This window comes from Sinocyclocheilus anshuiensis, unplaced genomic scaffold (genome assembly GCF_001515605.1).
Source record: "Sinocyclocheilus anshuiensis isolate Anshui unplaced genomic scaffold, SAMN03320099.WGS_v1.1 scaffold360, whole genome shotgun sequence".
Taxonomy (NCBI): domain Eukaryota; kingdom Metazoa; phylum Chordata; class Actinopteri; order Cypriniformes; family Cyprinidae; genus Sinocyclocheilus; species Sinocyclocheilus anshuiensis.
In genome coordinates, this window is record NW_015558556.1 from 26,959 (window position 1) to 43,722 (window position 16,764).

The 16,764-nt window shown below is 37.2% G+C and overlaps 2 protein-coding genes and 1 pseudogene across 2 annotated transcripts in view; all 3 read right to left on the reverse strand.

Moving 5' to 3' along the window:
* Positions 1–5,032, reverse strand: part of LOC107679418 (P2X purinoceptor 7-like) — a 9,327-nt gene extending 4,295 nt beyond the window's left edge. Inside the window, exons 1-2 of the mRNA XM_016474964.1 lie at positions 4,958–5,032; positions 3,124–3,430 (exon numbers count right to left, since the gene is read on the reverse strand). Of these exons, the coding sequence (XP_016330450.1) occupies positions 3,124–3,382 (259 nt within the window). The 5' untranslated portion in view covers positions 3,383–3,430; positions 4,958–5,032. The remainder of the gene's footprint in view (positions 1–3,123; positions 3,431–4,957) is intronic.
* Positions 1–16,764, reverse strand: part of LOC107679417 (gastrula zinc finger protein XlCGF8.2DB-like) — a 124,890-nt gene that overhangs the window by 21,906 nt on the left and 86,220 nt on the right. The window lies entirely within an intron of this gene.
* The window catches only part of LOC107679420 (NACHT, LRR and PYD domains-containing protein 3-like), a 19,934-nt pseudogene continuing 13,357 nt past the window's right edge, over positions 10,188–16,764 (reverse strand).

Consider the following 16,764-nt stretch of genomic DNA (forward strand, 5'->3'; position numbering starts at 1 on the left):
TGCAAATTGAAATGTAGACTGAGTATGTGTGTTAGATAAATAAGTGTATGAGTGAATAAATAGTGTGTGTTCCACAATTATTGTCAGGTGTTCATGAGATGGATGACCTGAGGGAAGAAACTGTTCCTGTGTCTGGCCGTTCTGGTGCTCAGTGCTCTGTAGCGTCGACCAGAGGGCAACAGTTCAAAGAGGGAGTGTGCTAGATCTGAGGGGTCCAGAGTGATTCTGCCATGATAGATAGATTAAACGTAAATACAAAATGTGCTGTGATTGGTTAGCTGGGCCAGTTGCGCTGTGATTGGTTAGCTGGGCCAGTGTGCGCTGTGATTGGTTAGCTGGGCCAGTGTGCGCTGTGATTGGCTAGCTGGGCCAGTGTGCGCTGTGATTGGCTAGCTGGGCCAGCGTGCGCTGTGATTGGCTAGCTGGGCCAGCGTGCGCTGTGATTGGCTAGCTGGGCCTGTGTTCGTCTGCCTTGGGAAAGCTAGCGTGTCTCCGACATAGTGATAACACTCGTTGCCTTCTCTAGTGCAGCTCAACCAGGTCTCGTCCCATTCTGTCCCGATTTCTGTTAAATAAAATATCTCCTTTTGAAGTGGACTTTGAGCTTTGTAACTTTGCAGATCTTTTTTATGCTCAAACAGCAACATTACAGACTAACTAAAGTTGAAAAAGTGAAAAACCATATTAGGACCCCTTTAAAGCTCTTTATGTTCTGTATTATTCAACAAAGACTAGCAATAAATCATTGTATAGTATGATCAACACAATATTAGATAGATTAAACATAAATGTTATTTTCTGTAGGCCAAGCATGTTACGATGAAATTAGGTGATGCGTGAATTGATATGAATGACATTTATTTAACAACTACAATCACAGTATACTGACTGATTTGTTGAACTTCCAGCCTTGAACGCACGTAGGCTAATAATTATTATGACAACATAAAGCAATGACAAATAAGCCTGGTGTAAACATTAATATGAAAGTCAGTAACAAATCACACAAACTAAAGTAGATTGCAGAAATATAAAAACAAATCTGTTGCTTTACCACACTCAGTATTTAGGTAATTCAAAGTCCCTGTAATAAACATATAGGCCTATGTAAACATGTGGATTGCATTTTTTAAACACTGTCTGTTAACTCTGGACAGACTTTAAATAAATAAGAATATATATATATATTACCTTATATGTATTATCTTAAGGTCGAAGTCTTCAGTAATGAAATGCACCGTAACACTGTTACTCCGTGTGTAGCGTGCCAGGGTTGCCAGGTTTTCACAACAAAACCCGCTCAATTGCTACTCAAAACTAGCCAAATCACATTCTGAAAGGGGTCACCATTAAAAACCGCATTCAGGGGGGTAAAATACATGTTTTTTTTGGAGGGATTCCCCTGGTAAGATTCGCACTCCAGGGGCTAAATATCACGTTTTTGGAGGCAAACCGTGGACTTGGCAACACTGTACCAACTTGATGCTTCCTCTGAAGACTGCTTAGATGTGTTCGACTTGAAGCAGCGCTGCTTAGACCGATTGGTGTGTCATCAAAGTACTGCGAGATCTATAAGAGAGCGGACGTCTCCTTATGCTTTCTCTCGCCGTACTTTGATGTCATACATCGATCGATCTTCAAGTCGAACACATCTCTTTACTCTCGCGTGTCACGTGACCGAGTGTAATCACAGCCTCTGCGGTTGAAAAAACACATTTTTTTCATATCGCGATATCGCAAATGCAATTAATCGTTCAGCCCTAAAGGGAGGAAAATGCTTAACATGAAATTTTGCTTTCATATTCTGGGCTCCTCTGCTTGCAAAGTTCTTTCAGAAAAGCAAAGAATATCCACATAGCTTTAAGGTAAATGTAATATTTTAGGCTTATTAACATTAGTTTTTGTTAATTTTCAATGTGTAATTGGTCATTTAAATGTATGATTTTAAAAGGAAAAAGTATCGGTATCTGCGATACTGGCCTTGTGTTTACTTGGTATCGGATTGATCAAATCATCTTTTACCTGATGGACGCCTAAACGGTCAAATACACGCAAAAATGTGTCAAAATGCAGCGCTTAGTGATTATTCACATAAACCCTCGTCGTTTTGTAATAAATTAACTTAAATAGTTGAGAATGAAAATACATGGATTTGTGCGGGTCTTAAAGTGACAGCAGTCTATATTTCTGCTGCCGATTGTGCGCTTAATAATAATAATCAAACAACAAAAGACAAACTCACTGCTCTTTTGTAGCTTCAATAAGAAACAAAGAATGTTTAATTGTTACAGTGAAGACTATGCTGTTTTGTTTTACATTTGATTATTAATTTCTGTAGTAGGCTGTTAACTGAATACTTTAGACCTGCATTAGCCTTAAACACCTCAAGCACAGTTTGTTTCATTTGTATAGTTTTATTCTATTGTATTTGTTTTTTTTGTATTACAGACGGTTTAATTATTTTCAATAATTGAGGGCTTTTTTTTTTTTTTTTACTAATATTAGTTACCCTAGTATTCTGTGGTATTGAGAATTGTGAAATTGTGCTGGTCTCTAAAATATAGATGTCATAGCATCCTTATTTACATAACATATATATTTGATACATCACTGTCTTTAAATAAATCACTCATATCGTTTTGGTCATATCGCCCACACTCATAATCGTGTTAAATAATCGTTATTACAATATTGCCAAAATAATGGTGATTATGATTTTTGCCATAATCGAGCAGCCCTAGTGTTTACCCAAATGATCGTTAAGCTACAGGCACACTAAATATGGTTCTGTATTTGATTTGGCCACTGTAGTAAAGCCATGGTTAGTCACCAGAATTACGAGCCCATTACGAAGACTAAAGCTTTAATAACGATAAAACCGTAAAAGCTGACATAAACAGCAGTAGCATTTACAAATAACAGCGCATCTAAAAAGTATTAGACAACTACAAAGAAAAAAAACTGAAACGTCCTGCAAAAGTTGTGCTTGCATAGGTTCCTCTTCAGTAATTTTTTTGGTCTGATTCGGGCTCAAACTGATAAGACAATATTGACGGCTTTATTTACAATACACCAGAGCACATGCATACATGAGTGAAGAAAGACTTTGAGAATGAAACCAACCTGTTAGTTCCTCAGTATCTTCACGTTTGACTTGAAAATCTTCTTCAATCGTCACCTCTTCCCTTTCCTCTTTCATAAACGCCATCTCTGTTATTTCCTCAGTATCTTCATGTTTGACTTGAAAATGTTCTTCAATCGTCACCTCTTCCCTCTCCTCTTTAATAAACACCATCTCTGTCTGTTCCTCAGTATCTTCATGTTTGACACTAAATGCTTCTTCAATCTTCATGTCTTCGCTCTCGACTTTAATAAAAGCCATCTTTATAACAGTGTCTCGAGGATCTCCGTCGCTTCAGCAGGAGTTTCTCTGTGAGTTTGAGATGAGAATAATTAACAGACAGATCTCTGGGTGTGTCTCAATCAGCTCCCTAGTTCAGTAGTCAGCGCACTAGTAAGGGAGTCAGTCAGAGTCAGAGTTAATGACCTGATTAGACAAAAACACTCAAAACTTGGCTTAGGACGTTCCAGTTCAGCCCACTGCAAGGGTTCTGCCAGAAGTGGGCACTCATGCAACGCAACCAATGATGACCTCCGAGTAAACGAGACGGAGGGAAGTTTGCAAGTGAAGGGCATAGAAAAAAAAAACTGGAATGCAGCCCTAGAAAATTATTGATAGGGTGGTAACACCAAAGCAAGAGTAGTTTTGGGAATTTAATAGAGCCCGACCGATATGGGTTTTTTGGGGCCGATACCGATATTAGGGAGTAAAAAAAGGCCGATACATCGGCCGATAATAACGGCTAAACGATATATCGGTCGGGCTCTAGAATTTATGGCCTGACATACACCGTTTTCTTCACAAATACTGCACTACCACAAAGTAATCATCTATATTGTTTTAAAATTCAAAATAAATAACATTTTAATATCCATGGCACCAAGTCAAACACATCAACAGATGTCGACTTCGAAACTCCTGAAGTGTTTGCACTTTTCTGAGGCTGAGACTAGCTCTAAAGTAAACTAACCTTGAAGAAGCTACTCTGCAGGTTATGTTCAGAGTATGGCTGGTTGGTTACTTACATACATACATACAAAGTTACCTCTGTTTTTGGAGCCGAATGCTGAGTTTATCCGATTATTTACCTTAAACATACCCGGGTATGTCACATAACCTGCTTTCTGGAATAACCCCCAGTTTTGCAAAAAATATCTGTTACTGCACCCCAGCAACTTCACAGCAAGAGCCTAGCAAACACCCGCAAGATCTATTCTGACCAAACCAACTAAACTATTTATGGTTTTTAAACAAGGTGGCTTCGAGACAAGCCAGCATAATATTTTCTCTCAAACTTTTCAGTCGGGTTATTTTTCCTGATTGCTAACACACAATTCATAAAACAATTAATCATTTTCTCACAACCATAAACACAAACCTCAAACTTCCAGGTCAAAATAAAATATTCTAGTCAAAAATCATACTTTCTTCTGTCTAAATCTGATGACGCACAAAACTTTTCAAATAATACACAGACTACTTTCTTGACAAACAATTATGAGACCAAGCGCATAAAAAAGAACATTATCAGAGCATTTGATTTAACTGAATCTCAACTGGTTTTTAAAAGTTCTGTTACTCTGGCGTTACTTACAGGCCAGTGAGCAGACAGTGTGTTTTTGATGAACTGCTACACTATATAGGGAGCTGAATCAGACGCATCTTTTCTGTTACTCATGTGTGGATGTGCTTTACTTTTAAAAACTACGTTCATTACTGTTATTAGACAGATTAAAACACTACATTAAAACATATTTAATTCATTTCAAAGTCCTCTGTAAAACTGTCTGAACGGTTAGTGTTGATTCAAACACTTTAAGGATCAAAAACACAAACCTTTCTTCAGCAGAATCTCAGACGCAGGAGCGCGACGCAGATTTATGACGTCACACCGCCCCACCAAAATAAAAGTCCCGTTCACACAAAACAGACATTAAAACACAATTCAACTATAAGATAAAGGTTTGATTCAAAGGATAAACCACAGATTCAGAAAGCTATCGATATCACAGATTTTTTTCTAAATTACATATCTAAATTGATCAAGTGTGAAGTTATCGCAATTATAACACCAACACCTGAGCATATTCTCCAATCATGAACGGAATACAAAGGACTGGATTCTTGACATTTAAAGATTTAAAGAATAAAAAAAACGAATTAAGTTAAATATTAAGCTACTAATTAATTGACTAAAGATCTAAAACTTATGATGTGTCTTATTCCATCCAAATTTCTCCACAGAATATAAGGGAAATAAATGAAATCATATATTTCATATATCATATATATCACAAATATATATATTTCTCATGTCTTTGAGGCAAGTATTCGCTGAGATTCATGTTGTTTTATTTACGTGTCTGTGAAGAGAGGTGACAGAGACCGAGACGGTGGAGAACGCACCCTGTTTATTTTCTTTATTTTACAAAAGCACATTGTTTTTTTCTTATTATGACTATACACAAATAAAAGTAGACCCTTGCAGTTTCAAACTATACCTTATTCTTATCTGTACGATCAAAAATTACGGAGTATTTTGAGTTCTTTTCGCGGTCATCAAGAAAATATGAGACCGACCGCACCATTCAAAACAAACATAACAAAAATACACTTTCCAGCTATTACTTCAATATTATAACAATATATTCACAATTATTGATACTGAGTCATATAATTATTTATCACCTTATTTTTATAAATTTTCTTAAATTTGCCAAGTGAATTACATAATTTTAATTCCTTATCACATATATTCCATAGATGTACCCCTTTGGCAGATAAACACCTACTTTTTGCATTAGTTCTTGCCCTTACTTTTTTAAATATATACAATCCACTTAGATTATACTGACTTTCTCTTATTTTGAACAGCCTCTGAATACAATTTGGAAGTAAATTATTATAAACTTTGTACATTATCTGTGATGTATATAAATCAACTAAATCAACAAATTTTAAAGAATGTAAATGAATAAACAATTTGTTTGTTGGTTCATAATAATCAACCCTTTTAACAATCCTAATAGCTTTCTTTTGTAACATATATATTACATTTAGATTAGTTTTATATGTATGACCCCACACCTCCACACAATAAGTAATGTATGGAACTATGAGCGCATAATACAATATATATAAGGTTTTTTCATTCAAAATATGTTTTATTCTATTTAATATTGCAATGGATTTGGGCATTTTTGTTTTTACATGATTGATATGAGGTTTCCAACATAATTTATGATCAATTATAACACGCAAAAATTTATTTTCATACACTCTTTATATTTCCTAATTTTTAATCCTTAATTTAACTTTATTGTTACTTTGTCGATTACTAAATATTATAAACTGTTTTTTTACTTAAATTCAGTGAAAGTCTGTTATCATCAAACCATTTTTTGAAAACCATTAGTTCGATTTCCACTGTAATCAGAAGCTGTTCCAAGTTTTTCCCCGAACAATATAAATTTGTATCATCAGCAAACAAAACCATTTTTAATACTTTAGACACTTTACAAATATAATTTATGTACAGTACAAACAATTTGGGGCCTAGCACCGAACCTTGCAGAACACCACAAGTAACTTTCATTAAATCTGATTTAACATTATTTATTTGTACAAATTGATATCTGTCATCGAGGTAACTTTTTATCCAAGCAAAGGCTTTTCCTCTTATACCATATCTCTCCAGTTTCATCATTAATAAGCCATAATCAATAGCGTCAAAAGCTTTTTTTAAATCTAGGAACACCCCCACAGTATATTCATTATTATCCATTGAAGAAGAAATCTCTTCTACCAGTTCCATCACAGCCATTGAGGTCGACCTGTTTGTTCTAAAGCCATACTGATGATCACTCAATCATTTGTGTTTGTCTATGAAATTATCAAGCCTACGCACAAATATTTTCTCTAGAATTTTTGAGAACTGGGAAAGAAGAGAAATTGGTCTATAGTTGGAAAAAAGATGCCGATCTCCACTTTTAAAAATAGGAATAACTTTCGCTGTTTTCATATTACTTGGGAATATGCCTTAGGAATAACTTTCGCTGGTTTCATATTACTTGGGAATATGCCTATTAAAAAGGACTGATTACAATTGTGTGTAAATGGTTTTACTATATATTCTATAAAAATTTTTTATTAACGATATGTCAATATCATTACAATCAGTGGAATATTTGTTCTTACAATTATTAACAATGTCAAGTATTTTCTTTTTCATCAACTCCCCTAATAAACATTGAGTAATCATTACTGGAAATATTCATTTAATCTATCCTATCCCCAGTTCTCTGCTCCACAATCTCTTTTGCTAAATTGTACCCAATATGAACAAAATACAATGTCATTCATTTTATTTATACTTAATTTATCATCATTAACCAAATAATTTGGGTAATCTACTTTTACAGTATTCTTTTTAATTATACTATTAAGTACTTTCCATGTTGTTTGTATGTTATTCTTATGCTTGTCCAATAACTTCTTATAATAGTTATAATGCTTATTAATTTATTTTTATATACCTTATATTTATTTTCCGCTTGTTTAGTTCTAGTTGCTATAAATTTCCCGTATAATGCATTTTTCTTTTTGCATGCTTTCTCTATTCCCTTAGTAATCCATGGTTTATGCAAATTTTTTTGTTTCTTTACAGTCTTAGACAAACAATGTTTTTCATATTTTTCAATTAATATGGACAAAAAAGCATCATAAGCACTATTAGGATCTTTACTTACATAAACCTCACTCCAATTTTGATTCTTTAAGTCCTCACCGAGAGCAGCAATGACTTCTCTTGTTCTATGTCGAATTATTTTAAAGCTATTTATCCTAATTCCTTTTGTTTTTTTCAAATAGTCTTTGAAAGATTGCAAAAACTGGAAGATGATCAGTCATATCATTTATAAATAATCCTCCTACTATTTTCCCTTCATATTTCGTTTGGACGGAGCGACGAGGTGCAGCCAGAGGAGCGGAGTCCTAAGGCGATGGCGGGTTTCGATGCCCGACCAAGGTGGAGCCGGAGGGACGAGGGAGCCCGGTGGAGTTGGTGGGTCAACAGGTGACAGTGGAGGCGAGGGAGCTAAGAGCCGAGGTGGAGCCGCTGGGTCTACGGGCCGAGGCGGAGTCCGGGCCTCGGAGGCTGGAGGCGGAGGTGAGGGATTCTCCAGCCATGGCGACGCTGGAGGATGGCAGACCCGCGGAGTTTACACCGTAATGATGGTGGACTGAGGGTGAGCAGAGGGGCTGCCAGACAGGAGCGGGTGGGAGGGCGGGGATTTGTGAGCCTCCGGGCATTCAAGGCTAAGCTCTGGATCGGGAGCCACCTCTGGACTGAACACGGGAATAGGATGGCACTCTGGAGGAACGGACACTTGAGGGCGCTTTCAAGGAGCGGGCACTGGAGGGCGCTCTGGACTGGATTTGGGGACTGGAGCCCTCTCTGGGCTGGATTCTGGAACAGGAGCCCTCTCCTCTTCGGTGTGGCACATTCACCGCGCCATACTCAGCTCACCCTCAGCCGCGGTGCAGGGGGCGGAGCTTCTCTCCGTGCTCACACCGTCCGCGGCTTTCTCCCTCGTGTCGGGCATTGTTGCCGGCTCTCGCACCTGGTCTGACGGGTTCAGCTCTACGTCCGGGGCGATCCTCTGCTCAGTCGCTCGGCTTTGCGCTGGCTTGCTGATCGCGGCGGGAAATGGCTTTCCGTCAATGGGGGGCTCGGGCTGATGCGATGGTGGGCTGGGCTCTGGGTCGGGAGTGGTACTCCACAAAGGTGGTGAAATCCACTCAAAGACCATCTTCGGACGACGGCGCTCTGCACTCGATGTTTAGACTGGCATCGTAGAACGCACAGAGCCTGTCGTCCGGGTAGCTGGTGGTGCTTGCTAGCAGCTGGAACAGTCTCGTATGGTCCTCGAGCGATGTCTCCCCCTGCTCCAGAAGGAGGAGATATTCCGGGCGAAGGAGGGCATCCATGAGGGAACAACGGAAAAAAAAGACACCGGGTGAAAACGGGAAACAAAACGGAGGGTAGACACACGGAGTTTACTGTTTTGGGTCGGGTCTTCTGTCACAATCCGTTGGAGCATGGGAGCGAGGAAACGAGGAGATGCGGAGAATTCACAATACAAGAGTCTTTAATCATCAAACATGGAGACACAGAGCACAGGGATGATGTTCACAAGGAGTAGGTAACGAGTAGACCCGACCAAGGAAGACTGAACAAACAGGAACTTAAATACTGGGGATAATTGGGGGAAACACAGGTGCATGGGATCATAATCAACTAAACGAGGACAGCACCAAGACCAAATAAGGACAAACAGGAACAGAGACAGGGGCAAAACATGACACAGACAATCCTTAATGTGTATGAAATTTTTATAAAGACTATTTAAATGTATTATTGATAATGCCCCCTCCATATTCACGTTTCTATTAAATTTATCTTCTGTATAATACTCACGACAATTGTTATTTACATTATTAAAAAAGTGATTTTCCAGGTCAATATCATTTTCAATCTCGTACATTTTATGATCTGTGTGATTGATTATCCATACTGATCAAATTCTTTGAGTTCTCTTATTGCGTATACTTTGGCTTCTTCAGGTGTTCCATTTAGCTGTATCATCACTTTGCAATTTCTTGTCCATGTAGCTTGTATCTTGTTCTGTTTCCTCAGAATCCGTGCACGTCTAGCAATATCAGCGTTCTCTTTTGTAAGATGTTCATTCAGGTACACCCCCGTACCCTTCAACTTCTTGGCCTGCCTCAGTAACTCGGCTTTATGCTTCCGATTCACAAACCGAACAACTATTGCAGGCTTCGCTCCGCCATTCCTTCGTGGAAGGGTATGACAGGCCACAACATTATTATTCTGAATGATCATATTCTTGCTTTCAAAGAACTTGATTACTTGCTTTTCTTGATCTTATTGATTTCAGTGATGTACTTTTATATGAACAATTTTGATTTTAATTCACTTTTTTGTGCAGTCGAAAGGAAAACTGATTAAATTCTTACATGCTGATTTTCTTTAACTGGTAAAATATTCAGCTGTTACTCCTCATCTACCCTTATTAATCTATTGTGATTCATGAACACAGTTTCACTGATGATCCAGTAAAAACCCTAAACCCAGGATAGAGCGTCTGAGTGAATGTGGTCTGGACTGTGTGGATGAGGCTCATGTCAGAGACCCTGTAGAAGGACAGAGTTCCTGCACTGTGATCCACAAACACTCCTATTCTCCTGCTGATGGGCTCTACAGTGAGACGAGTCCATATGTCATTGTGTATGAATGAGTAACTGCAGGGAGAGCAGCTGATTCTCCAGGACTGTTCATTATATCCAAGCACACACTCATCACCCCATCCCTTCCTGCTGATGCTCTTATATGACACTGATATATCCACACCATAATCTCCACTCCACTCCAGCTCCCAGTAACAGCATCCACACACACTCTCTCTACACAACACCTGACACCAATGATCAAATCTCTCTGGAAGATCAGGATACGTCTGTTTGTTTTCCACACATGTCGCCTTTTTGTTCTCCTCAGACAGAATGAGTTGAGTGTTTGCTGTTTTTGGATCCAGTGTGAGAAAACAGACCCCTGAAGACAAAAACAAAGACATTTATAACACAACAACAATCACTAAAGCTGTGCGTGTGTGTGTGTACCTACTTAACCATATTTTGGGGACGTCCTCATTTGTAAAACTTTTTTTTTTTTTTGTAAAACATTTGTAAAACAAAGTATTTTTTAAATTGTAAAAATTAACAAAGTTTTCTGTAAGGGGTAGGTTTAGATGTAAGGTGATAGAAAATACAGTTTGTACAGTATAAAAACCATTATGCCTATGGAGAGTCTCCATTTAGATAGCCAAGTAAATGTGTGTGTGTGTGTGTGACAGAGAGAGAGAAACAGACAGTGTTTGTGTACCTGTTTTTCTATCCCAGTGGGGAATTAACCCTGAAAACACATGAACTCATGAGGACTCAATTTAGGTCCCCACGGGGAAGCAAGCTTATAAAACATACAGAATGATTTTTATTTTTTTAAATTTTTGTTTTGAGAATGTTGGACATTTTCTGTGAGGGGTAGGTTTAGGTGTAGGGTTGGTGTAAGGTGATAAAATATACGGTTTGTACAGTAGAAAAACCATTACGCCTATGGAAAGTCCCCACAAAGATAGTAAATCAGACAAGTGTGTGTGTAGACGTACATTTCCGTGGTCCTCTTGTAATCCTGATCTCTCCTCCATGATCAACACTATAAAGCACACACAGAGGTTGGTTTCTCAGACACTGAACTGGTCTAAAGCACAGAGATTCTGAAGCAGTAAAATCTCTTCCTGCACTTCACTAGAGCTTGAAGAAACTCCAGCGGTGAGACGCGTGTTTGAGTCTCAAACCAGAACATGAAATCAACACCTGCACTAAATCCAGGTAAATGTTCAATATGGCAGGAGAATCAATTTCACAGGCTGACAGACGGCAACAGAAAAATAGCACAAGAATATACAATATACATTTTCATACATCATAAAATTTACTTAAGAAATTATATAGAAATTTTAACTGTACCTTAATAAAGAGTGTACAGGAAAAAATACTGACAGTAAGATCATGTGTTCAGACCGAATGTGTTTCTGCAGAACATTGGATTGTTTCTCCTATTATTTATTTATTTATTTATTTTACAAAAAGGTGTGACTTTTTAATGAAACTTTGACTTTAATATGGTACTGAACAATATTTAGAAAGTCAGAAAATGAACATGCATCTTTATGCAGAAACAAAACAAAAACAACTTTTCATAACATTGTATTTTAGTTGCAATTAAGTAATGTGGTTTCAAAAAGGTTTTCAAAATGTGTGTGTGTGTGTGTGACAGAGAGAGAGAAACAGACAGTGTTTGTGTACCTGTTTTTCTATCCCAGTGGGGAATTAACCCTGAAAACACATGAACTCATGAGGACTCAATTTAGGTCCCCACGGGGAAGCAAGCTTATAAAACATACAGAATGATTTTTATTTTTTTAAATTTTTTTTTGAGAATGTTGGACATTTTCTGTGAGGGGTAGGTTTAGGTGTAGGGTTGGTGTAAGGTGATAAAATATACGGTTTGTACAGTAGAAAAACCATTACGCCTATGGAAAGTCCCCACAAAGATAGTAAATCAGACAAGTGTGTGTGTAGACGTACATTTCCGTGGTCCTCTTGTAATCCTGATCTCTCCTCCATGATCAACACTATAAAGCACACACAGAGGTTGGTTTCTCAGACACTGAACTGGTCTAAAGCACAGAGATTCTGAAGCAGTAAAATCTCTTCCTGCACTTCACTAGAGCTTGAAGAAACTCCAGCGGTGAGACGCGTGTTTGAGTCTCAAACCAGAACATGAAATCAACACCTGCACTAAATCCAGGTAAATGTTCAATATGGCAGGAGAATCAATTTCACAGGCTGACAGACGGCAACAGAAAAATAGCACAAGAATATACAATATACATTTTCATACATCATAAAATTTACTTAAGAAATTATATAGAAATTTTAACTGTACCTTAATAAAGAGTGTACAGGAAAAAATACTGACAGTAAGATCATGTGTTCAGACCGAATGTGTTTCTGCAGAACATTGGATTGTTTCTCCTATTATTTATTTATTTATTTATTTTACAAAAAGGTGTGACTTTTTAATGAAACTTTGACTTTAATATGGTACTGAACAATATTTAGAAAGTCAGAAAATGAACATGCATCTTTATGCAGAAACAAAACAAAAACAACTTTTCATAACATTGTATTTTAGTTGCAATTAAGTAATGTGGTTTCAAAAAGGTTTTCAAAATGTTGTACTGCAACATTTAAAATAAAAATAATGTAACCAAAATGTGATGAATAATTAGTTGAGATTTAATGTTACAGTTTAATTATTTTTTATCTTCATTCACAATTAAAAACGTCAAATTTTCCACTTTATTGAGCAAATGGTGTGAACCGTCCCCTCGTGCCACCTGGTAGTGATTTCGTAAATGGGTTTCACATGTGACTAATTTGTATTTAAGCATGGAGCCTACCTACTGTATACAAACAGGCACCAAAGAGTTGAAATAACATACTTGAGTTTGTCCAGTGAGCAGTTTGGATCCTCCAGTTTTTCAGAGAGCAGCTTGACTCCTGAATCTCCTGGGTGATTGTAGCCCAGATCCAGCTCTCTCAGGTGTGAGGGGTTTGAACTTAGAGCTGAAGACACATAACCACAGCCTTCCTCTGTCACCCTACATCCAGACAACCTACAAACACAGCCCCACATGACATTAGTTTGACTTTCACACATTTGTACCTATTTTAGACGTGAATTATTCCAATATGGTAATGTCTTAAGGTTTAGGGCCATACTTTGAGTTTAAAATACATTTCTCATTGGTGCTACCAGGTAGTGGTTAAATGAACAAATAAATTAATTGCAAAATTGAACTATAATAGAGTATAAGTTTATCATTTGTTCATATTTACACAAGCAAGCGAATTTTAAACAATTCCAGAGAGAAAAGGCGAAAGGGAACTCGATTCATTACTCGCGCGCTGTTCTCTACACGCACAGAAGCGCGAACACCGAACTGAATCCTCTGAACAGACACATACACATAAAATGATGACAAAATACCCATCTCAACAATCATTCAGGTAAACACAGTCAGTTATGTCTCAAGTGAATGAAAACCGCTGAGAAAGAAATCGGATGTGATGTGTATCATTATATCGGATCCGTGCATCAGGTCTTAAAGGGACAGCAGTCTATAAATACTGCTGCTGTCATTAATGATTATCGAACAACAAAACAGCTGTGATAACTCTACAGTGAACACTCTGCAGTGTTATTTTCCCTAAATATTACATTTCTGTATTTGAATACTACCAACCTTATTTTATTTGTAACATATTCTGTTGTATTTATCTATGCTTGTAATTTGTGTATTTGTTCTTATTTTTACTGGCTGTTCTCTTGTCTCTTTAATCTTTAGTTTAAACTTTCTTAGTTAATCTAGTAGTATTTGCTGTGGTATCAAAGAAGTACTTCGCTTTAAGTAATAAATGGAAAGCAACTTAAATTTTAATATTTTTATTTTCTTGCTGATCCGAAAAATGATCCGATCCGTGGGTCAAAAACCATAATGTGATCCGAACCGTGAGATTTGTGATCCGTTGAACCACTATTACCAGGTATACATAAAACCTATTTTGTTTAAATGGATTTTAAAAATAAAATGACAAAGACTCTAAAGGTATACCTTTCCTAGTCGTGTTCCCTGAATTATACCTTAGGAGGTTTCTTAAGGTATACCTTCTTATGTATGAAGTTTCCAGGTGCTGTCCATGGCTGTGGTGCTGAATTGATTGATATCGATGGTAGAGCCCTGCATGGGACTGTTTTCTTAACTTCTTAATCCATTTCTTAAAGTTTTTTCACGGAATTGGGCTACTTTCAAACTGTTGCTGTTTACACAAATATCTGTACTTTCTACTTCCTACATTTTTAAACCAGGCTTGTTACTTCAGTTTTAATCTGTTTGGAGGCATGATCGATATTATTTCTTGTCATTGCTCAATTTGCACGCCTTTTTCAACCAATCAATCTAGTTTTTTGTCTTCATAGGTGTCACGGCCCACTGGATAGATCTTGAAACTCTACAGAGATGTTATGCTGCCCTAGCATGTAAACAACTAAAAGGCACACATTCTTTTTCTGCACTCGCAGGTGCCTTGAATGAAATTCACACAGAGTTCAACATCCGTGAAAAGACGGATAATGGCTCCAATTTAAAAAAAAACATTTAGTCTTCCAGAAACTGTGGAAGGGGCCAGGCCAAGTCAGATGGGAGAAAGAGAGAGTGATGATGATGATGAAGAAGAAGAGGGGGAAAACAGTGAGAGTGTTGAGTTTGTTGAAGCTGGAACTATGTTGGACCTATGTTGTTTTTAATTCCATAGGTCTTGACTACATCAAAAGCCACCTGAAACAACAAATGGAAGTGTATAAAGGCGAGGCCTCAAATTCCTCAGCATGCTTCAGCGATGAAAAAGTCCTGCTCTCAAGATGACACCAGTTAGCTGGAGACCTATCTCAACCGTCCCACTGACACAATGGAGGTACTAAAGTCCTTTTTTGCAGTATGGCACTTGTCATTAAGGTTTAACACTCTGCTTCCAGCCTCAGCTGCCTGTGAGCGACTGTTCAGGACTGATTTTTACACCAAAAAGAGCACGTGTGGATTCCAAGAACTTTGAAAATCAGCTGCTTCTCAGGCTAAACAAAGACTTCTGGTAATAAGGTTGTGTATGACAGTTAATGCCCAGTTTTTGAAACTTGAGGGTAAAAAGAAAGCTCTAGTATGTCTTGCCTTAAAAGTTATTCCTCAGTTTATGGAGGGGCTCAGGTTTTTTCCTTGTAATTTTGTTTCTCATTTTTGTATAAGGGATGTTGCCACATGTTTCTAGTGCTGATGGCACAGACATTAATATTCAGTTTTAGGACAAATTGTTCAGGCCAGTGAATAGGTCTGTGTTTGGAATGTCTCTGTTCTCAGTCATGTTCATACGTTTTCTTTTTTTTATATATGGAAATGTATACTCTTAATTTCTGTAGTATTGAGCTGTCATCTGAAACTGACTGGTGAAGTCAGATTGTTTCTTCAGTATATGCTGTAGCACTGGTAAACCAGGTGAAGTGTAAATTATTCTTGCATTCAAATTTTATTTCTGTTTAGAGTTCAATAATAACTCAATAATATTTAGAGTATAACTCACCTCAACTTTGTAATTTGTAAAGCATCATAATATTTTTTTTGAATCACCCTATAATCTAGGATATGGCTGATTGGTGTTGGTGTGAATGGTGATTTTTTTTTTCTGTCAGCATAGTCTTTTCCCTGCTTGTGTTCTATATGGTGGTTGTTCAGCCTGGATACATTCATTAGCTAACAAAATCAGAAATGTAAGTTATTTTGTATTAATGTATCAATATGATGTGAGGTCCAGTTACCAGCGTGACGCTAAAATATGTAGTAGCAATGGCTACTTTTTACTTACGTACATGTCAGAGCCCATACTGCTTTACTTTAACTTGAGTAAAAAGTGTAGTCACCCTAGTGAAAAATGAATATACTTAATTGTATTTCAAATGTATTTATTTCATGATAAGTACACTAAAAATGGATTGACATGTCTATACTAACTGAAAGTGCACTATAAATGTAGTTATTTCATGCTTTCATCGAGCACAAACTTGGTGCATTACAAATGAATTTGTAAAATAGTATACTTTTTTTTCAAATGCATTTGGGGAAGGATGAAGTATATATATTCATCCTTAAAAAAGTGCACTGGATAGGTTCTTAATTCCATCTACATCATGTTTGAAACTTGTTAAAAGTGATTTTCATAATGGTGTTCTCTGAGCACTTTAAATGCTATATTACTAAAAATATTATATACTAAAAAAATACTTAAAATATGACCTACAAACGCGCACACACATACACGCTAGGGATATGCCGGTATCAAATTTTCATGTTGCGATTAATTGCTTATGCTTTTATCACGGTATACGGTAT